At 44.7% G+C, this 22,957-nt stretch overlaps 1 protein-coding gene across 3 annotated transcripts; it reads left to right on the top strand.

The window, feature by feature from the left end:
• The first annotated feature begins 251 nt into the window (after positions 1 to 251).
• PCED1B (PC-esterase domain containing 1B) lies at positions 252 to 22,086 on the top strand. 3 transcript variants are annotated; one of them, XM_032420713.1, is made up of 3 exons: positions 252 to 328; positions 10,245 to 10,447; positions 20,679 to 22,086. In XM_032420713.1, exon 3 carries the CDS (start codon positions 20,736 to 20,738, stop codon positions 22,020 to 22,022), a length of 1,287 nt encoding a protein of 428 aa, XP_032276604.1. In that variant the 5' UTR covers positions 252 to 328; positions 10,245 to 10,447; positions 20,679 to 20,735; the 3' UTR covers positions 22,023 to 22,086. The 3 variants fall into 3 exon arrangements, with proteins under 3 accessions (XP_032276604.1, XP_032276601.1, XP_032276603.1); XM_032420710.1 differs by lacking the exon at positions 252 to 328 and having other exon boundaries at positions 10,149 to 10,447; XM_032420712.1 differs by lacking the exons at positions 252 to 328; positions 10,245 to 10,447 and adding an exon at positions 14,244 to 14,479.
• The last annotated feature ends 871 nt before the right edge of the window (positions 22,087 to 22,957 follow it).

Below are 22,957 nucleotides of genomic sequence, written 5' to 3'. Positions count from 1 at the left end.
AGCACAGAGAAGAGTCAAAACTAGATGTAATGAGTGCGGTCAAGGAGGAAGCCCCGAGCCCCTTCCCCAGGGCGGTGGGAGGGCGTGGGGCCATGCCCTCCAGCGGGCTGCCGCTGCAGCCTCCACCCAAGCCCGCTGACGGGAGTGCCGGTTCTCCCCCGATAGGATAACGATGACCCAGCACAGCAGCAAGTCGCCAAGGGGAGCTCCCAACTGCCTCTTTCTGCACAGGTGACAGTGCGGCATGCCCCCTGACTGCCCTTCCTTCCTCCTCTGGACCAAGTGATGAAAGGACAGGACAATAGGGAAATCCTCCTTGCATTAGCAGGTAAGTATGCGACCCTCATCAGACACATCCACAACATAAAGTATTCGCATCAGCCTCGTGAGCTGGGGCCTAGCCCCTGGCCATCAACCACATGTCGTGTATTCTTAAGACATCCACTGAGAACTCACTCAGACAACACGTTTTAGCATTTTTTCCCCCTTTGGGACTTTCCCATTTGAAGAAATAATAAGCTCGCTCTCCAGTTTTCTTTAACAAACTAAACATGTGACAAGCAAGGTCTCAGATTTTTTCTTTGCCTATTTCCTCCTAAAATTTAAGTCTGCGGTTAGGTAAGCTGTGCACGACAGTTTCTCCTTCAGACCGTGGGCTAACGCAGCTCTCTGAATAATACCCCACATTTTCTTGTTTTTTCCTGAGGAGCATAAGCAATCAGAATTAAATTGTACATAAATGAGGTATAAGAATTTTTCCCAGGGTCTTGCATCTGCACCTGCACCCAATGTCAAGGACTTCTGAACCTGCTGTCACCAAACAGACGCCTGAAACCAAAGCCGTGACACGTTAGGTGGTAAACCTGGTGCTGAGCCCTCGGGGCCAGGCTCCATGCCCCTACCGGTCATAATTAAACGGTCTGCTCGCCTTTGCCACAATATTCTAATTCTGTATGTCACCATTCCCTCCGTGGAACCCTGTAGGTATGGAGCCGCCAACCGGGAGGTGTGAAGTGCCCAATTGGGGGCAGGGCAGAGAGCACGGGGGTAGGCTGAGGCAGGCTGGAACTCCAAGTTCCTACTTCGTAGCTAACCAGCCTGGGCGGACACCCTGCAGGACTGGTTTAAAAAGTAACAACTAGTGGACATGCATGTCTGGAATGTAAAGGAGACGCCCAGTAAATGGCTGGAGTAATTATTGTTGCTGATTCTGTAAAATGAGTTAATATAAATTATTAACATTCTGAGCACTCAGTTGATGATATACACAGTATGTGTTCAGAATGGTATACTCAGTATGTATTTGTGATTGATTATCATGATCTAAGGGAACCCAGATGCCTTGTCAATTTGGGATCTTCAGACCTCACCGAGGGAATGCTCTGTAGGTATCTGACTACAATCCCTGATTAGGAAAGGCAAGCGACTGAGTATTTTCAGAAAAATCCTGACATGATTTAGTAGGTTGAATTCAGCCTCTGAAAGGGAAATGAAATGATAAGATATGCATCTTAGAAAGAGCAAAGACTGCAGGTTGGAGAATGGGGCAGAGGAAGAAAAGAACACATGTGGGAAGATACATTAGGAAGCCACAGCCAGATTTCAGATTTGAGCTAAGTAGCTGCTATAGGGAGAGAAGAGCACTGATCACAGAGTGGTCTAGAAAGGAGAATCTACTCTAGTCCTGGTGGAGGAAGGCAAGGAAGGAATCCAGATGATCTTGCAATTTCTGTCATGGAGCAATTAGGTAAATACTGACTTCACTTACGGAGAGGACGAACAAGCTTGGGGAGTAATTAGTTTAGAATTTACTCTAAATTGGATCCTTACATCGTCACAGAGTTTATTCAACCGGGAACAAAGAGACATTTGTTTCTTCTTAGCTATTTTTGTCATGCATTTTAAAACTGCCCCATGATTTAACTAGCATGCATCACCAAGAATAAATGCATATATAGAAAATAAACAGTCTTTTGTTCTCATACAAATATATAAGGTGGCTGAGTCCACAGTTAAGCAACACCTAGAAATCATGACTAAGAAAATAGGATATTGACATAGGACTCAAAGATTTATAGTCAGGGGTCAGGGAAACTGGTAAACATCACATTCAGAGAAGTGAGAGTAATTTACAGTTCTCCATATTTTTAAGATTTATTTATTTATTTTAGAGAGAGAGGGAGAGAGCATGAGCGGTGGAGGGGCAGAGGGAGAGGGAGAAGAAAAATCCTTGAATAGGCTCCGTGCTGAGCCGGAGCCGGACACGGGGCTTGATCCCAGGACCCTGAGATCATGACCTGAGCCAAAATCAAGAGTTGGTCGCTTAACCAACTGAGGCACCCAGGCACCCCTTTATTCTCCATTTTCATTTGTTTGAATATATTTCAGAGATTCAACAATAAAATATTAAGAAAAAGAATGTCCTAAAGGAGGAAGAGAGGAAGGTAACAAGACATCAGCAATGACATTGGTTTTGTAAATGGTAATTTGGAAAAATATTTAAAAGTCTGCTATTTTATTGGTATAATAGTGATACACAATTGATATATAAAACAAATAATACAATTTGGGTCAATCATTATAATTATAAAGCAAAAACACTCATTTGTAAAGAGTCTGACCAGAAGCCACTTTTTGCAGTGCTATTTTCAGTCATTTTCATATTTTTCGTAAAATTTTTATTTTTTTTAAAGATTTTATTTATTTATTTGACAGAGACACAGTGGGAGAGGGAACACAAGCAGAGGGAGTGGGAGAGGGAGAAGCAGGCTTCCCGCAGAGCAGGGAGCCCGATGAGGGGCTCGATCCCAGGACACTGGGATCATGACCTGAGCCGAAGGCAGCCGCTTAACGACTAAGGCACCCAGGCTCCCCACGATCTGACAATTTTAAATAGTTTTTAAATAGTTTTTCTCTATAAAAGTTCACAAATTCTCTATTATTTGGAGGTAAGGGACATTGCTAAACCATTCAAGGCCCAATTCTCCTAGGATATTAAATTATTCTTTATGAAAAAGGTTGTAAACCTTTTTTTGCCACCCCACCCCCCCCTGGAAATTTATGAACTGTGTCTCTGGGACTATGAGCCTGAGACTCAGGAGGCCTGGTCCTTAGTCCAAGCTCAGTGGCTAGCCTGGCTGGGATTTGGGCAGTTGCTAGACCTCCCGGAGCCTCAACTTGGCCTAAGGCCCTTTCCTCTTCCCCACTTGTCAAGTCTGTTCCTGCAGGGATAGGGACACACCAGTCCACAGAGCTGTGCCATCAAATGGGGTACCTGTCAGTGTTTATATGCTATTCAGTGGTAGTCATCTAAAGCCTATTTTTATGTTACTGAAGCATGGATATATGTATACTAATTTCTAGAATAAATTGAACATTTACCACGTGCCAACCACTCTGCTTAGCACTTTGCATATTCAATCTCCCCTGAGGGATTTGGGCCAGAGAAGTTAAGTAACTTTCCCAAAATCACACAGCTCGCACGTTTCAGACTTGAACTCAACTTTTCTGCCTGCAAAGGCCATGCTCTGAACCACTAAGCTGTATTGGAGCAGAACAGAGAACTTGCATAAAACATACGAATTCTAAGAAAGTCTGTAGAAAATTTTAAGAAGTCCTGACAGAATGGGGTCTTCTATGAAGTCCTCTCTTATAATTTGGCTCTTCTCAGCCTGTAACTTCCCAAACTCTAACTCCAGCCTTGCTCTTCAACAACACAGAAGTGTACGTGTACTGACTCAGTGCAGAACTTAAGTCTTAAAAAGCCACTAAATTGAACTCATGACAAGTTTTAATCCAGTCTCAAAATTCTCAGGATACTATCAGAGAAGACTTTGTGCCTCAGTAGAAACAAATTATTCATACGTGCTTGAAAGTGCTAAATGCAAGTGCTTTGAAGAGAAATGATCCATCAAGGATACACAGGCTGCTTCAAGCCACAAAAAGAAAACACATACTGTTTGGTGACTTGCCAAATTTGATCCTTTTTTAAGGTAGCCACTCACAGATTTGAACATAAACACACAGCAGTTTGCTGAAATAAGTATATTCTAAGTACATATTTCGTAGGTTGATTTCTGGCCTGCTTGCACTCCGTTCCAAGACGATAAGAAAAATAACAGGGTTCCTGGAAATAGAAAATGTGACTTAAGTGATATCAGCTCATATAAAGATCAGCTTAAACTAATCTGTGGCTGGAACTATTAAAAGAGTTGTTAATATTAAAGGAACATCATTTTTATCCCGATACTCATATTTTTTGATGTCTAAAATATTTGGCTTTTATGGGTTTGCTTTTAAATAAAGCATAGTTTAAAATACATTATAAATTTGTAATGGCATATTAACATACATTAATGGACACCGAAAGGCAAAACCTCAGTCCTGACTGAGTCCCGATTCTGCTACCGGCATCCCATGGGGTTAAAACAGACCAGAGAAAACCAATCCGTGGTGAACACTCTCAATTCAAACAGGGGCTCCCAGCCTGCAGTGGGCCTCCATGCTGCTCAGTAATTATAGCCCCCTTCATCTCCCAGATGATGATTTCATACCTTCTCCTTGATCCTCAAACCTCTAATAGCACCTGCCTCAGGTTCACTCTCAGCGGGTGACGTTGACTTCACTGCCTATTTCTCTGAGAACATAGCAGTCGGGAAGAACTCTGCAAGCTGGTGCCTCCACACCGACCCATACAGCAGCCTCTTGCCCCTGTACCCAGCCTTTTCCCATGTATGCTCCTAGCCGAGGCCAACCCCTCTACTTGGGCACTAGATCCCAACCGTTCACCAGCATTGCTCCTGCATCACCTGGTTTTCCCTATTTACTGACTTACTCCTATGAGCATACAAATATACTATTTTTGTTCCCCTCTTAAAAGAAAATAAAATTCTCTTAACCTCCCTTCCCCCTTGTGGAGGAAGAAAAATTTTCCTCTGCCCGTCAAGATTCTTCTGGGTGGTGTAAGAAATTAACATGAAACAGATTAACAGGGCAAAAAAAAAAAAAAAAATTAATTCATATGCACAGAGGTCTCATAGATATGGGACCTAAGAACTGACCAAGGCAGGCAGCTTTTATACTTTCTAGACAAAGGAATGGAAGTTTATGAGGAATTGACAGGACAAAGAAAACTTATGTTTGGGACTGTCAATTAGCAAGGAATATAAAGAGAATTTGGGCTGGGGTGGTAAATTAGCAAAAGTAACAAGGTTTGCTTATGTAAGCTTCTTCAGCCCTGAATTCCCTGTCTCTGATGATAAGGATGGGTCTCTTCCTCCCAGTGTCGGGAGGGTACCTTTCACATGGGAGATTTATGACCTGCTTTCTAGAGACCTAGGATGGTCAGACGGTTTTTGTTATACTGGCTGTTTTTTTTTTTAAAGATTTTATTTATTTATTTGACAGAGAGAGACACAGTGAGAGAGGGAACATAAGCAGGGGGAGTGGGAGAGGGAGAAGCAGGCTTCCCGCCAAGCAGGGAGCCCGATGCGGGCCTCGATCCCAGGACCCTGAGATCATGACCCGAGCCGAAGGCAGACGCTTAACGACTGAGCCACCCAGGCGCCCCATACTGGCTGCTTCTTAAATAACGTTAATTAAAAATAATCATTATGCCATTGCCGCATATTTTGGGGCATCCTGCCCTGGGCTCCCACGCTTTCCAGCGGACTTCTCATTCTCTACTCCCCTTTGTTTATAGTAAAACTCCTCCAGGATGGTATTGTCCCTGATTCTCCTCTTTGTCTTTCGTAACCACTCTAAGCAGGCTTGGTCCCTACCACTCAGTCAAGGTCATCAATGTCCTGCCCAGCCAATGGTCAAATATCCCACTTGACTTATCAACTATCTCTGACACAGACTATGTTTCTTGAGTCCTCCCTTGAAACACTCTTTCCCCTCAGCTTCCAGGATCTCCCACTCTCCTCGTTTTCTTCCTGCTTCATTGACTCTTCCTCCTCAGTCTCCCCTATGAGTTCTTCCACTAGCGTAGGTTTTAATTCTCAAACCTCTTTTCCTCCCTAGCTTCACCCTCTCCACTGGTGACAGCATCCAAGCCAAACTGGTATCTCCGGCCTGGCCCTCTCCCCCTAACTCCAGACCCGTATATCCAAATCCCCATTCAACATCTCAATTTAGATGTGTATAAGGAATCTCAAATGTAACAAGCCCCAAATCAAACTCTTGTCTTCCACCCCCTAAACCTGTTTCTCCTAAATTTTCTCCGAGTAAATGGCAACTTCATCCTTCCTGTTGTTCAGGCCCAAAACTACAGAGCTAGGCTTGCCTTCCTTCCTTTTTCTCATACCCTATCTTCTCTCCACAGGCAAATTCTATCACCTCTACCTTCAAAATGGATCTGGAGGCTGACCACTTCTCATTCCTCAGCTATGTCACTCTGGTTCAAGCCTCAACCCTTGTGTTATTCAATAACCTCTAAGGTAGTCTCCTTGCTTCTCCTGCTCCACAGAGTCTATTAGTAAGATGGTGGGAATTTTCTGCCCAAACCCCTCACAATGGCTCCTAGAGTAAAAGCCCAAGTCCTTTCAATGGTCCACGACCTACTTCTCTTTCTTCTCTGACTCCATCTCCTGTGTCTGCCTCTCTTGTTCACTCCAAGCTAGTCACACTCACCTCTTTATTGTTCTCTCTGCTTGGAGCTTCCTTCCCCCAGATTTCTATATGGTGCTTCCATCACCTCCCTCTGGACTTTGCTCAAATGTCATCTTCTCTGGGAGACCTTCTCCAGACCACTGTTGGTCCCTTCTAGGTTCTCAGCCAGGTCTCTGTAACAAAAGACAGATCGACAAGAGAAAAGCATACAAATTAGCCTTCAAGAAGAGGGGCACTTGGGTGGTTCAGTCAGTTAAGCATCCGATTCTTGATTTCAGCTCAGGTCATGATCTCAGGGTCGTGAAATCAAGGCCCACATAGGGCTCCACACTCAGCAGGGAGTTGCTTGAGATTCTCTCTCCCTCTCCCTGTCCCCCACCCCCTGCTTGCTTGCTCTCTTTCTCTCTCAAATTAATAAACAAATCTTAAAAAAAAAAAAAAGTTCAATGAAGACACAAAGCAAGGTTAAGCCTGAGTGTTTTTCACTCTGGGTTTGATGAAGACTGGTAGGACAGAGGATACCAGCTAAGGGTGATAAACTGGGGGACCTTACCAAAGCCTGTTTGTTTAGATTCCTCTCTGAGTCCTGGTGTCTTTGGAGATAAGGATGCTACTTTCTTCCTGGTAAGGGGAGAGCACCTCTCTCAAGAGGGCCTTGTGACCTGCTTCAGGGGAGGCCCCAGAGTCATTCCAGCACGAGCCGTTTCTCGAGTCCCCTTGTCTTAAAATATCCAGCATGCTGAGATGCCATATTCTGGGGTAGTGGGTCTCAAACCCTGTCACTACCCCATTTAAAATTCCAACCCACAGCCCCTGCATCCTCCTCATCCAACAATCATGTTCCTCTTCTACCTAACATATTATTTTACTTATTTATTTATTTATTTATTTTAGTTGTCTGATTCCCCCAACCAAATGTCAACTCCATAGGGGCAAGGTTTTTTTTTTTCTTTTTTTAATGCCACAATTATTTATTGAATGAATGAAAGAGCTAGTGGATGGGCCACGGTTAATGATGTTGACATATTTTATTATACACTACTATATACCTGGTGCTCTGGGTCTATGTTCTCATTTAACCCTTGCATCTATGTAGCGACTGTTATTGTCATTATTTTGCAGATGAGAAAATCAAGCCACAAGGAGTTCAGTGACTACCAACATCATGCAGCCATAAATGACAAAGTTCGTTATCAAACCCAAGTCTGTGTGGCCCCAAAGCTACTTTATTCACAGCATCATAGCTCTGGCTTCAATTCACACCATCAATAGACATGCAGTCACCATATCTCAAATCCACATCAAGGTTTAAGTGGTCCCCAGACAGGGTACGAGGGCCCGGGTCAGTTCTAAATGCCACACCATAGGGATGAGCTTCACCTAACTCCTTTTACAGGCTGTCACGAGCCATGAGTTTTCTGTACCATTTCAAACATCTGAATATTCGGAACACTCTGGATGATCCGTTTACCAAAGACTTTCTGCAGGTTAACATCTGTTCTAAGTGGTGTTCGTATTCTTCTTTCCAGACATCTGCCTTAAATAAAAAGGAAAGTTGACTCTTCAAGAAGAAAGGAAGAGAGAACAAAATATTTCAGAGAGCTATAGGTTATCTGTATAGAATATTTCTGATAGAATAGACAAGAAGCCCATGACCGCATCACTTCTGGCAGGACAAATGAAGGATTAGGAAACAAGAAAGGGAGAGGGACTTCTCACTCATACCACCTGTACCGTTGGAAGTTCCCTGCCATATGGATTAAGTACCTTCTGAAACTAAGCAAAATAACAATGGCGGTGCACTCTGTCTGGCCTCCCACTGAGAGGGCAAGGGGACACACCACAGTCCTAAGTGCCCTGAGCACTCCGTCAAGGTGACAGTCATTCAGGCTTGCTCCAGGCCTCAGTTCCACCATCTGCAATGGGAAGACAATGATTAAAACTTGCCTGACTTTATAAGTGGGGTCTGTTGCAAGATTCTAAGTGTAAAACCTTCTACACGCATCAGTGTTCATTATCATTTAGGGGAAGTTTGGTGGGTAAGAAAGCAAGCCAGCTCACTGAGCAATGGAATACAAAATGGGGCCAAAAGACAGCAATACTGTCTCCATATAGCGTAATAAGTTCTTAGAAGTAAGAAAATCGGTAGAAAAATCTGCTGTTTGGTCTCAAACAATTTTACTTTAAATTCAAAGAGGATAAGCAAGATTATCATCTGCATCATTCCTGCTCCTCTGTTCTCTGGTCTTAGAATTATGCCAATTCTGGTCATGCTTCCCTAGACCTCACTAGGCCTTTCACCTTCACAATGCACAGATGAGCTGGAACCTGGAGAGAGTTGAAACTCATTTCTAGAATCAAACAATGGCCAATTTTCAGCTATGTAATACACTACTCTGAATTGTAAAATGCCAAAGCTATCCATTGGGTTCTAGATGCAGCCTTGCCCTGAGACACGCAACGAGTATATGAAAAATCATGGAAAAAAAATGCAAAATAACTTATTTATAAATAGAGATAAGAGATAGGAAAATAAAAACAATGTGTAATGGGTGGAATTCATGAGCCACACACTGAGTATTCAATGAAGTACCGTGAAATGACATTTCTCAAGAAAAGGCAGCTGGGTTGCTTTATAGGCCAATTTACCTAAACAGCACAGTATTAAAAAAACAAACAAAAACTAAGTGCAGAGGGAGTGTATTTCTGGACTGTTTTGGAGCCTATTACTCTTGTTATTTTAGACCATTAAGTGGGATGAGGAACCCATTTTAGAGTTAATTTAGACCATTAAATGGGATGGGGAAATACTCGGTCCTAAAGTATTTAAAACACCATAGGAGGTCCACAGTTTGGGGAAGAACATTTTTAGAGCTTCATTTCCTCATTTTTCCTTTTTTCTGATTCTTTTCCTCCTTCTCTTTCATCTTGGTATTTGTAGGGAAGGGGGTATTCCTCGGCCTCCAAATCATGTCCTTCCAAACCCAGGAAAACAAAGCAGGGCGCTTATCTAACCCACCAGAAGACCCCGCCCCCCATGCCCTCCAGTTCCCTGCGGGGTTCCCAGGCTTCCCGTGGAACAGCAGAGGAGGATCAGCAGGTCTCGTGGGTGTGCCACTTTCTGAGCTTACTGGGGCCTGTAGTCCTCTGTGGCCATGGACTGGGCTGCTCCTCTACCCACAGGGCCGTGGGAAGGTCAAGGGAAAGGATCTGAAAGCCTAATGTAAACTAAAGCAGCACAGGATTACTACTATGAAAAATTAATTAGAAAAGGGAGCAATCTTCTCATTTTCTTATTTCTTTTTTCTCACTTCCCCTTTCTCTGCCCTCCCCGCCAATCTTTCTCTCCCCCACTCTGCTTTCTCAGCAGGGAACACACGCAAGGTAGTAAGAGCTGAGGGTCTGAATTGTTAAAACAGAACAAAGTTTAAGAGTCAATATAAGCTACACCCAAATTACTGAGAAATGTGAAATGAAAACCAGCTCAGCCCCAGATTCCAGGAAAATGCTACATTTTTGGATTTACTTGCCACTTTGTGTTTTCACATGGGCCGGAGCCTTCAAGCTTTGGTCATTAGTCTTCCGCTTCCTAATGCAAAGAAGTAAATGCTGACTCGTGTCATTCGCCTCAGATACCACCGGAAATGGCATCTTCTCCCCAGCCGCTGGCTCACGAACCCAGCAGCACCCAAACGTGAACTTATCTGCCTAGCAGCCGGGGCTCTGGGCTCTCCAACCTGGCCCTCTGATCGACAGCCGACAAAGGAATCTGTCGAGGGAAGAGATCTAGAGTCAACGGAGAGGTACACTTTTTAATCACCAGTTACTTTGATGAGTAAGTACTTTCCAGTTTTCCCATTTTATTTTAAGCATTAACTTCACATTTGTGAGCAGCCTTTCTTAGGATCCTCCTTTCTTGGGCACTTACTATAGAGTGGAATCACCATGCTGACGCCTTCACCCTACCCCCACTTAACTGCACAGCCCCAATGAGACAACAGTTATTTTGTAATGAGAAGGATTTGTGATTGATAAACTACTCTATCTCTAAAAACCTACAGTAAAGAGAGACAGACAGTTGTGAACAGGGGAAAGGATGTGAAGCATCTGTTGTCTATGCAATCTTGTATGTTGTGGTTGACCACAAAGGCTTGGCATCAGCTCTGACTCCCAGCTCTGCTTTTTATAAAATAGATGACCTTGGGCGGATGACTCAATCTTCCAAACTTAATTTTTCGAATGTATAAAATGGAGAAAAAGAAAATACCAATGTCATAGGGTTCTTAAGAGGAACGAACAGATAGCTGAAACACGTAACACACTGGTGACGTGGATACTAAACATTACTGAAGAACAAGGGAACTTAGCGTTTCTAAATAATAAATGTAAGGCCTTCATTCAACTGGAAAGCTCTCTTAACTGGTAAAACCCATCCCTCAAACATGCTGAGGTGAGTTCAGACATTCCTTTCTCCAGCTGAGCTCCTCACCTCTCAGACCTTGCCCCCCTTCTGGTTCCAAGCCATAGGGTTTGGGACTGGCGAAATCCTCAGTCCTGCTGCCAGCGCACAGAGCAGTGGGAACGCAGGTCTTCCAGATCCTTCTACAACATAGTACGGGCAGGGAGAGGGCAGACAGAGACTGACTCTTAGAATCCCATTTTTACATTCAAAACCTATTTTTCCCCAGAGAAACACTATTGCACTTAGCATTCAGATACTACACTGTTAATAAGAATAACAGCAATAATAAAAGAATATCCATTTTAAGAGCTCTTTCGCGTAATCTCCTTGGAGGAGCATCGGAAGCCATTTCTCCCATTTAAATGCTGAGGTAAGCATCTCGCACAGAGATGAAGTGAGCTCTGGAGGTGGAGAAACCCCAGCCAGCTGACTCAGCCTCATGTTCACATCACCTGTTCAATTGGCTTTTGTGACCATTCCTGGAGACAGAATTTTCAGAATCCAACCTGTCCATCAGTTGAAAGCCACTTAGTCATTATGGGCTCCCCCTCACCCTTCCTTTTCAACCGTGGGAACTTTTTATTCAACCACCACTTAGAATCTGGAGTAGTCAGCAGAAGTCCAAAAAACGTTGAGGCACAAGGAGAGCTTTGGCACAGACCTGACCTTTCCACTGACCCACTAGGAGGAATAGTTAACTACCAGTGATGCAAGCCCAACTAAGTGAATTTCTTCTGCACTCCGTTTCCTCAGGGGAAAAACTTACAGCTGTGTACAAAACATGGCTTTGTTTTGTTTTTCAACAGAGAATGAAAAGGAAAACGATATGCAAATATTTTTTTTTCCTGGATAAGACTATTTTTTCCTCCCCATCTCAACTAATATTTATAGCTGGGGTTAAAAGCTCAGGCTCTGGAGCCATATTTCCTCCTAAAGAAACAAAACAATATCTTAAGCTGATCTCATCCATCAGAAGATTCATTAGCAATGACAGACCAGTTCTGCCATTTGCTAGCTGGACAGCCTTGGGTGACGGACATAACCTCTCCAAGCCTCAGTGTCCTTATCCATACAGTGGCGAATATAAGAGTTTCTACCTCACCAGGCTGTGCGCAGAGAGAAGGCCTGGCACATAGTAACTGCTCAGTGAATGCTAATCATTATGCAGAAGACACTAGCTGCAAGGGGTAGAAGGATGGGTGAGACCCACTTCTGCCATCCAGGCATAACTATATCCAGGACTAGGATGTACTGGGGTGGAACGGCACATGGGCGGTTAATCATCGTACAAAATAGAACCAAGTGCTCACTCAGGGCAGCCATCAGAAGAAGCAGATTTCTCTGTCTGGGGGAAAAAAGGGAGACCTTCAGACAGACCTGCGTTTGAAACTGGATCTTAAGGCAGAAACAGAATTTCAGTGGGTTAGGGAACATTGATCCTGAACCACAGAGCAAACATAAAGAGGTGAGAAAAAGCTCTCTGGGGACACATGGGCTCCAAAATTCATCCACAGGCGTTCGGGAGCTGCACAGGAGGAAGGGTCATCTCCTAGGTTAAAAAACAGAGTTTCTAAATACAAAATGTTGGGAGTTATGCTAGCATACCAAACGAAAGTGAAGACACGAAAGTCAAAACCCTAGATGATCACGTAGTAGGTGAGGAAACACAAAATAACAACCAGACCCTTTTAGAAGTCTTTCAAAGTGAAGACACACTTCCTTAAGATTTAAGAGTGATTTATGGAAAGTAAAAAAGTTCATCATAAAATCTAATAAAACAGAGGTAAAATTGGTCACTGTGCTCAGCTTCCCAAAATATATTGCAACATCCTCCTCCCTAAAGCATAGCCTCAAGAATTACATCTTATTTTTTAATGCCAAGAAATAGTTGAACTGTTCTCCATCCAGGCTATCATTCAAGGATTTTGAGGGAGGTTTTTAGGAATAATGGAAGCAGCAAGGGTCACGAACCATAAAAAAATGCCTTGATCCAAGCATTTCAGAAGCAGAGGTTATTTCCACCTGGTTATCCCCAACCAATGTGGCACGCATAAATTATATAGCAGCTCTCAGAAAACGCACAGCAAGAATATGCTGCCGACCCCACAGATGATCGATTTTTACCTTTAGGAAGATAGTCCAAAGGTCACAAGAGAATTATCTTAGGAATTCAGCCACAGTTTGATAGTAGGATAAATGGGCGTCTAGAGAATTTGAAAGTGATAAGAGGCCCACACAGACGGTTTACTCCTTGCCCCCTCCCCCTTCCCATCCCCTGGGAACTTTACTCTACTCACCTGAATACCCTGAAGGTCAGGAGACAAGTTTGGGCTGGCTAAATTTATTGAGCACTTAAAAATGTGGCAGACCTCACGCCAATGACTTTGTTCACGTAACCCTCACTTCTTAAGAAATTCATAGTATTATTCTAGTTTTGTTGATGAGGGTTCTGAAGTGCAAAAAAAAATTTACTTAAGCTGCCCGGGGTCGCAGAGGCGAGTCAGCTGCGGAACCGGATATAAACCCAGGGGGCTGACTGCAGGCCCCCCTCTGAGCCACTGGGCTTCGCCACAATACAGGAGTCATCTGCATACAAATGGTGATTGATAAGAAGACCCGAATAATTTGTTTCCATCCAAAGTGGGACTTTTTTTGGTGGGGGGGGGGGGAGGTTGCCCTTAATAGTTGCGCTGGGAAAACGGGGGTAAGCCAGAACCGTGTGGGGCAAACTGAGAAGTATGATCAGCGTATTGACTGATGCCGTGAGCGTGGATGGATTTACCCCGGGAAAGAAGGTTGAAGAAAAGAAGAAAGGAGCCGATTAGTGGGTCCTGAGAGAGACCAACAGTTGGGGAATTGCCCGAGAAAGAGCAACTCACACAGGATCGTGGGGGAGGTGAGCCGGGAGACAAGGGTGTCAGGCTCGGGCAGTTTTCCGAAGGGAGTCACCCGGGGCGCCCCGGCCCCGAGGAGCTGGGAATGCGGCTGGGGTGATAAGGACCACGAGGTGGCCATTGACAGGGGCGGCCGGGAAATCACTGGTGATTTCCTGACCAATATTTCTCCCGTTTGGTGGAGTTGGAAGCCGCGTTAAAGTAAAAGTCGTGAGTGGGAGGTGAGGACCCAGCCACAGGGCAGCGCAAACAGCTCTTGCTGAAAGTGGCCTTGAAGGGGAAGCCAAAGATAGGACTGTCCTGGAGGTGGAGTCAAACAAGTTTCCTTTCTTTTTTAAAGCAAGAAACTAGAATGTGTTTAGTGCTTAAAGGAAGGAACCAGCCAAAGGAGAGTGAAGAAAAAGTAGAATGCATAATTATCCCCTCTCCAGGGGACATTCTGGAGCAAAGTTCCTGAGGAGGTGGAAGGGCGATCCACCTGAGCTGAGGAGTTACCTTTACAGGCGAGGAGGTACGGCTCTGCCCCTGCCGGAGGGAGGAGAAGGGGACTGTGGACTAGAAGGTTCCATGGAGGGAACGGGAGCGAGGTGACGTCTGCAGGCTTGGTTTTTGTCTGGAGTCCCAGCGGGGAGGGGTGGTCGTGCCCGAGGTTTAAAGGTGCCTAAAGCACGGCCCGCTCCGTACTAGGCCCTTGAAAGACATTGCCGTGATCTCTCATCTTCACTGCCGTTCAGCGAGGTAGGTGATCTTAGCCCGTTTGGCACCAGAGGGAAACGGTGGCTCAGCACAGTGGGCAGTCAGCCCAAGAGCGCACAGCTGTTTGGGGCCAGAGTCCACGTCGGAGTTCATTGGCTCCTGGAAAGGAAAGCCAGCTCACTGCCTTTCTGTTATCTGGCAGAGTCTTCGGGGAGTGATAGGTAGGGAGTAGCGGATGTAGTTTAAATAATGGTTTGAGATCAGAATGTGGAAGTTCGTCAAAGACTGTACATGATTGAAATCCTATTTTTGTTTATATGAATTGCTTTGATTTTTTTTTTTTTTTTTTTACTTTTAGGAGATCCTTTTGTAAAACAAGAGTTGTTATTTTTTTTTAAAATGGGGCTATTTGAATAAAGATTCCATGGTTTATCTTTCGTTTTTAGAGAAGTTACCTGCTATCAGGTATTATGAACCCCCACTTCATTCGTAAAGGATGTCACCTGCGTTTCTTTCTAAAGTCCATAGGAACATTTCCTATTAGCCTATTATTATGGGAAAAATACTTTTTTAAACTTGGTAATTTTCAGACTCTTCAATTGTGTGAAATCCCTCCGTGGATATTTTATTGCGAAAGAATCACAGATTTAAGATGGTGGCCCCCCGTAGGGATGGTGATGATACAAGTTGATTAGTTCTGCAGGGATTCCTGCCTCCACGAGGAAAACTTGTGGTTAACATGGAACCCACTTTGAAACCCACTAGTTTCAGTTTTCCATTTACATCACGTGTGTTTGAGATGTCAGATGTGGTAAGGACTCACTGAATAGCCAAGTTAGAAATATGGGCCATATGGTAGGGTTAGGTGATACAGGGGTGGAGTAGAGGAACCCTGACAGTAGTTGGTGGGTATGTGAGTCAAATTTGCAGAATGACAACTGTCAGAGCCCCAGGTAGACACAGGTGTTCTCTAAATTTTTGCTAAATTAATTAATGGGCTGCAGAGTTGAGGCCTCTTTTAGAGGTGAGGTTATTTGGAGTGGGGGGGATTAGATTCAGACTTTCTCCTGGCTGATAGTTGCAAATAATTTGCACTATTTACCATAGCATCTCACAGTACTTTTATGTGTTTTTTAAAATTTACTCCTAAAACCACTTTTTAAAATAGTAGGCCTGCATTATTTCCCCCTTCTTTGTGTTATATAGAAGAGTGTGTTAACTGACTTGGCCCAGAGCAAAAGATGACTGTCTTGAGAACCAGCAAATCTCAGGCCATTCGTTAAGCTTTCCCAAAGAGAAGTTTGAATTGTTTTTCTTCTTTGAAAACTTTATATGGCCTGCAGTTTAATTTTTGACAAGTTTAAAGCCCACTTAGAAAACTAAGCAAATGCCAAGACCTTGCGGTGAATTCCTGAAAAATAATTGTATTTGTACAAGATGGTACAAATATCTAGTCCATTAAATGTAAGGGGATCTTGGAAAGTTCAAAACATTAATTTGATTACCAAAATGGAGTTAGAAGGAAATGAACTATTTATATTCCCGGGATAATGTTGCATTAAGATGGTTAGTCTTATGCAAGAAACTTTTAAACTAGTTACAAGTACTTCCTACAACTAATCAAAACAACATCCCAATCGTTAGTGACCACCTCTGATTTAAGACCTCACTGCAGGGTCTCTAGAGCAGCTGACCTATTTCTGTGTCTGTCTTCCTGTAACTAAAGATCAGTAAGAAAAGAAAAAAAAAAAATTAACCTAATTTCTACAACACATTGATTAGTGAAAAGCAAATGTTACATGTTTGGTTTGTGATAGTTATACAGCAATAGTCAATGATTTATAAGTCATGGCTTATGGAGCTATTAAAAAATTAATTACCCCCAAACAAAAATCTAAGCAAAATTCTTGAAAGTCATTTATTACAGTAGTAGCCATTATTAATTCATGTTTCTGTCAGAGCTTTAGTCAAAGTCCAAATAGAAAGCGTGGAACTAACTTAAAATTATGATTTCAGGAATCATCATGAAACTCTTTTTTTAAAAAAAAAAAAAGGTGTTAATTTGAGGTTGGAATCACAGATTGCAAGGATGACCGGTATACCTCCTCCCTCCCTCTTGACTCCTCCAGCTGGCTTTGGCGCTTCATTTGCATACATCCTACGTAGCTGCTAGCACCTTCTTCAGTATTTGCCTCTTACTGTCCATTTCCTTGCTGCAGCTCTTGAGAGAAGAGACTGCCTTTTTACACATAGTCCTTCCACCTAGTACAGTATCGGGTTCGCGATGATCTTTCCTGAATGAGTGCATGAGTTACTCTTATCTATAAAATAGCTACCAAAACAAATAGGTGAGTTGAGCAAATTTGATGCAAAAAAAGAAGCCTAGGTTCAAAAGACCAGTAATCTGTTTTCAAATCCCCCTTTTGTTTCATTTTTTGGAAATCAAAAGAGCTTTGAAAATGGAACTTACCAACGTTTCTTTTAGATTTAGCTCTTAATTATTCTTCATTCACCATCCCCCCCCCCCCCCCGCCAAAAAAAAGTCACTTTGTTTTTGTTAGGTTTTGTTTTTAAGTGCTTGGTATCTTAGTTTAAAGGATTCTTTCCCAGGGTGATAGTCCTGGGGGGTGGGGGGTGTCTGATTTGTTAATCCTGTTACAGTCGTGGTGCTCTTTATCAAGAATTTCATGAATTTCCTTTCAGTTTAACTTCTAACTAGAGTGTTCTTTCCAGTCATTTCCTCCTCCCTTCTTTTCCAGTCTGATCTGCTCGCCTGTTCCACCGCAGAAGAACAGTGAGAAATTCCTAGGGAAACATTTTTGCCTAGTTTTGACTCTGGGCTCTTGGAGCAGCATGTGGGTGGGTTAAGTTCACTGGTGGGGACACAGGGCAGCCAGGATTCCTCAAACACTGGGAGTCTGCAGAATTGTGTTTTGGTTATTCTAAAATCCAGGTCACTTATTTTTTGCATGTCTCTTGGTAGAGATCAAGGTATGGGATGAAATATGTATACTGTCACTCACAGGCCCCCCGCGCCCCGCCCCCGGTACACATAAACCACCTCTCCTGGGCAGGCAGAGGAAATGGTTGCCTGCCTGCCACACACCAAAGCACTCTTCTATCTTGTCTTCAAATATCTCCCTGACAGGAGCCAAGCTTTTCGATTCAGACCAGCCTGCAGGGCATTCTGCTATAAAGGATGTCTCTGCTGTAAAGGATGTCTCCCTACAGAGACAGACTTTGGCGTCGGTGGTTTTAAAATTTTAGCTCCATCACATCGATATCCTTCTCTATAAAATGGAAATAATAAAGATTGTGTCACAAATAGGATTACATTTGTAAAGCACCTGGCATCCAGTAGCCATTCAACAAACATTAGTTTTGCTTTATTCAAAATCTTTCACTCGGATCGTCTCATGCAATCATCACAGAACCCTGCTAGACAAACAGGGCAAACATTGTAAGTCCTCCTCCTCCTTTTATAGATGATTAACCTGGTGTTTTGAAACTTGCTCAGTAATTAGAATAACTAACACTTATCCATGCTTATTACTTGCCAGGCATTGTTCTAACCATTTTACATTTAGTCCTCACGTGAAATCTGTGAAGTGGGCACTCAAAGTCCCATTTTACAGATGAGGAAAATTGAGGCAGAGAAAGGCTAAGTAAGTGGCAAATAGAATAGTTGGGATTCGCACCCAAGTACTGTTGCTCCAAAAGCAGTGCTCTTCAAGGGTATACTTCAGTGCCTCTATTTCCCACAGCTTTTAAGTAGTGGATTGGACTCCCACTTGTGAGTCCCAGTCTAGAGCACTTCACACCCAGAGAAGGAACGCACTGGGCCCAGCAAACAAAGTACCCTGCCTGGACAGCCACCAGGTTATCAGATCTGCCCACCCACCGCAGGGAGAGAACTTTAATGGAAGGGGATGGTGTTCAATATCATATAGGGGACGAGACCCACTATATGAGCAGAGTGCCAGCCCAGAGAGAGCGTCATGAGAAACTCTGGGAGGACGTTTCCCCCTTCACTTTGTACTTTGGAGCCTGGGGTCTAGGGCAGGGGGGTACTGTTTGTTCACAAAGAACCTGAAAGTCCGCAGCACCTGTTCCTTCTATGTTCATGGCACTTAGCACTCTATCTGCTCCTGAAGGGCATGACCAGGTTTTACTCATTTTTATATCCCCTCTGTGGAGCACTGAGTAGACACTTAAAGTGTGAGAAATGATTGCAAACAAAGGAACGTGCCTGAGCCCCAAAGGGATCTGGAGTTTGCTTAAGGTTTTATTTTGTTGTACCACAATGAGCTCTATCCTTTTTCTTTCTGATAACAAAATCATGTAAATGAAGATTCTTTGGGGAAAAATAAGCCAATATTTTCAACTGTTCTCTTAGGGCAACTCTTACAGACTACCCATTTTCATGTTTTTATTTTTGTACTTGTACCCATTTAAAACCACAAATAGTATAGCTTTTAAAAACTGTGTAATTTAATAGTAGCTATCCACCCACCCCTATTAAAATGCTTACTGATGCATAAAAGCCTACGAATATCAAGCCACAATGGATTTTGTTGGCTTCTGTGTAAGTGTATGAAGTGGATGCCATGTTCTTCCCCATCTGAGATCTGTTGGTAATATTGAAGTGTGTTGTTACCTTTTACTCATTAATGGATATGGTTGTAAATGACAGCTTGAAAATAAACTGAAGTTTTGAAGATGAGTTTCACAACTCAACGTTTTATGCAATGTGCTCAGGAGGAAAAACTTTTCCTCTACCCTGTTATGTTCAGTGTCGGCGCCCTGTGAATTAAACAAAGACAGGTTAAAAGGAGAAATAGCACACAATTTTTATTAATATTTATGTGCACAGGAGTTCACAGAATAGAAACTCAAAAAAGCAGATTCAGGGGCTTATATATCATTTTAATAAAGGAAAAGGGGTTTGGGTTTCATGGGATGATGAAATGTGGGGACAACTCGGAAAAATATGAAGGTACTAATGGAAAATCGGGGCTTTTTTTTTGTAAAGTTGGTTTATGAAAACTCATCTTGGTGTTGACAGCTCCCTATCTTCTTCCTGGACTCTTCTCTTCATGGTGGGGGAAGGAGCACCTGCCTCAAAAGGAAATTTATACACTGCTTTTAGGCGGGGAACTCTTCCTGTGTCTGTTGATTCTTGGTTGCCTTCAGCTCAAAATAATCCTTATGCCAAAATGGCGTATTTGGGGATGGCATATTCTGATGGTCTTCCTATGGAAAGCAAAGAATATTGCAGCTGTAACATGTGAATTATTTCCAGTGTTACTGCCCTTTTTTACAAGTCCTGTTCATGACCCGAGTTGAATGCAGATGCTTAACCGACTGAGCCACCCAGGCACCCCAATACTTTTCCTCTGTTGTTTGTTACATTTCACTGAATTCTTTTTATTAAAAGAAACGTACAATTATATAAAGTATATTTACAAAAAAGGAGGGAAGGCAAGCCACCCATAATCCTACATTTCTCTTAAAAGCTATGTTTTTGCATATTTTCTTTCTGTGTTATCTATTTCGTATAGTTTCAGCGACATAGGGCTCACATGTGACATGTAACTTCTTCAGTTTAACATATGGCAGCATTCTGGGCGTTCTTGCTCACTCACAGTCCTCATTGTTAAGCAGCTGCAAAGTCTGCGTCCCCGTTTTCCAGGGTCCGACACCTGAGCTGCCTTCCCAGGGCCAGTTTCTCCTCCAGCCAGGGGAGGGCCTGTGGGGTTGGCCGCTTCTGACCTGGTGGAACTTGGGCCTCCCAAGAGCCACGGGGCAGGGGTTCACAGGGCAAGGTGAGGCCCGGCCAAGCAGGGCTTATGGCTCCTCCGACCCGCTTCTTGCTCTCTTCCCACTCTCGGGCTTAAGGGCGTGGACTTCCCAGGCCAACCCTCCGTCCCCTTCCCCGAGGCTTGCCCACACCGAGAGCCTTCCGGGGAGGGGGGGGAGGGGTCGCTCCCAGCCACTCTCTCCTTCTGTCCTAGCCATCTGAAGACCTGCCGCACGTAAAGGAAAGACCTAGGCCGCGCGCCCTGGGCGTCATGGTCCACCTGCAGGCCTCTGAAGTGCAGCAGCTGCTCCACAACAAGTTCGTGGTCATCCTGGGAGACTCGGTCCAGAGGGCCGTGTACAAGGACCTGGTGCTCCTGCTGCAGAAGGACTGCCTGCTCACTACCAACCAGCTCAAGGCCAAGGGGGAGGAGACCTTCGAAAAGGACGAGCTGGTGGACGGAGGCCAGATGGGCCCCATGCACAATGGCACCCAGTACCGGGAGGTCCGCCAGTTCTGCGACGACCACCACCTGGTGCGCTTCTACTTCCTCACGCGCGTGTACTCCCCCTACCTGGAGGCCATCCTGCAAGAGCTGCAGTCCAGCGAGCACGGCCTCCCGGATGTGATCATCATGAACTCCTGCCTCTGGGACCTCTCCAGGTACGGCCCGGGCTCCTGGCGGAGCTACCTGAAGAACCTGGAGAGCTTGTTCGGGCTGCTGGGCCAGGTGCTGCCCGAGTCGTGCCTCCTGGTGTGGAACACAGCCATGCCCGTGGGCAAGCAGATCACCGCGGGCTTCCTGCAGCACAAGCAGCAGCCCGGGGATAACTCCCTGAGAGGCCGAGTCATCGAAGCCAACTTCTACAGCTCTACCGAGGCGAAGAAACACGGCTTCGACGTGCTGGACTTGCACTTCCACTTCCGCCACGCGGAGCAGCACCTGCAGCGCGACGGCGTGCACTGGGACGAGCGCGCGCACCGCCACCTCTCGCAGCTGCTGCTGGCGCACGTGGCCGACGCCTGGGGCGTGGAGCTGCCCCGGCGCGCCCACGTGGCCACGTGGATCAGGGAAGGACCCCGCGCGGCAGGTGAGAGGCCGCGGCAGCCCAACAGAGAGCCGCGGGCCTTGCCGCCTCCCAGGGGCAGCCCCCTCCTCCCGAGTCCCCCTCTGCCCCCGCCCCCGCCTCCCTGCCTGCCCTTGCCCCCACATCCTCGTCCCTTTCCTTTTCAGCAGGCGATGCCCCGGGTCCTGTTCTGTCCCCAAGATACGTATTTTTCCTCAGACCAGCCTTCCCAGGCGGATCAGTTCTCCTCCAACTATTTCCATTCAGATGTCCCCTCCCCTACCCAGACAGGATTTGCCTTTGAAGATGACTTTATGACTGGTCCTCAGCCACCCGTGCGCCCTTTCCCCATGCCCTATCCGCGGCGAGCCCCTGTGGTCCATAGGGGTTTCCCCCGGTACTCGCCTCGCGGCCCCTACGGACCCTGGGGCCGGCGGCCGAGATCTCCCAGGAGACCGGCCCATTCCCGCCCACAGCCAAGGCCTCAATAGACCCTCCTCCTGTTCATGGACTGGACAGATCCTCGGACTCTTCCGAAACCGACTGACCTTGTTAACTTAAGCCTTTGATCCGTGCTTGGACTTCTTTTCGGTCACTGCTGTCACCGATAATGGCAGGGAAGGGCAATCCCCTCCATTTTTGTCAGCTCTGGCCTCTTCCTCTATTCTCTGGGGGTGACCAAGCATTTTTCCCGCCTCCCCACCCCCTATCCTGTCTGTCTTTTTTGTAAACAGAAAGTGGAAATAAAGAAGTTGTTTCAGGAAAGTAGTTGTGGGGTTTGAGTGTGTCTATATTTAATGGTGCCTCTCCCTTCCATTAAGAAGACAAAGCAAGGACAGTATCTGCTGACTGTTTATGGCATCTACTTGATAAACTACTCGAAGTGGAATTTGTCTAACATCGTTCTGAAGTTCTCCATAAGATGGACCTGAGTCCTTACCAATAAACAGAAGAGCTTTAACTTTTTGTGATCATATTTTCCAGAGATTCTCAAAGAGTCATCAAATTTTAAAACTGGGAAAGCTAAATAAATAATATTTAACTAACACAAACAAGGAAACAAGCTAAGAGAGGTGAGTGACTTGTCCTATGTCACACACAAAAATCCCTCTTCCACTAGTCTTTCCTAGTTTTCCTAGTTTCTGACTAACATGAACTTTCAAACCAGGGGGGCTGATTGATACCACAGCAATGTCACGCCAAGAAGGACCGTTTACCAAACATGGTCTTTCTATGAAAATGATGGTGAAAACAGCTATAGCTCCGTAACTCCAGAAGCTCACTGGTTAGATGTGCAATGTATGTAAAGTAGAGTGCACGGCATGCTCGTGATTTTGTGATTTCTTGGAATAGTCTTGAGTTTTGGACTTGAGAAAATTAGAAAAAAGTAAGTTGCACTCAATGATGGTGTCTATCACCATTACAG

Source organism: Phoca vitulina, unplaced genomic scaffold (genome assembly GCF_004348235.1).
Source record: "Phoca vitulina isolate PV1807 unplaced genomic scaffold, GSC_HSeal_1.0 scaffold23, whole genome shotgun sequence".
NCBI classification, from domain to species: Eukaryota; Metazoa; Chordata; class Mammalia; order Carnivora; family Phocidae; genus Phoca; species Phoca vitulina.
This window is presented reverse-complemented; position numbering and strand designations above follow the sequence as displayed.

Coding starts and splice junctions, on each gene's coding strand:
- PCED1B (XM_032420713.1), top strand. CDS start 20,736: ATGGTCCACCTGCAGGCCTCTGAAGTGCAGCAGCTGCTCCACAACAAG.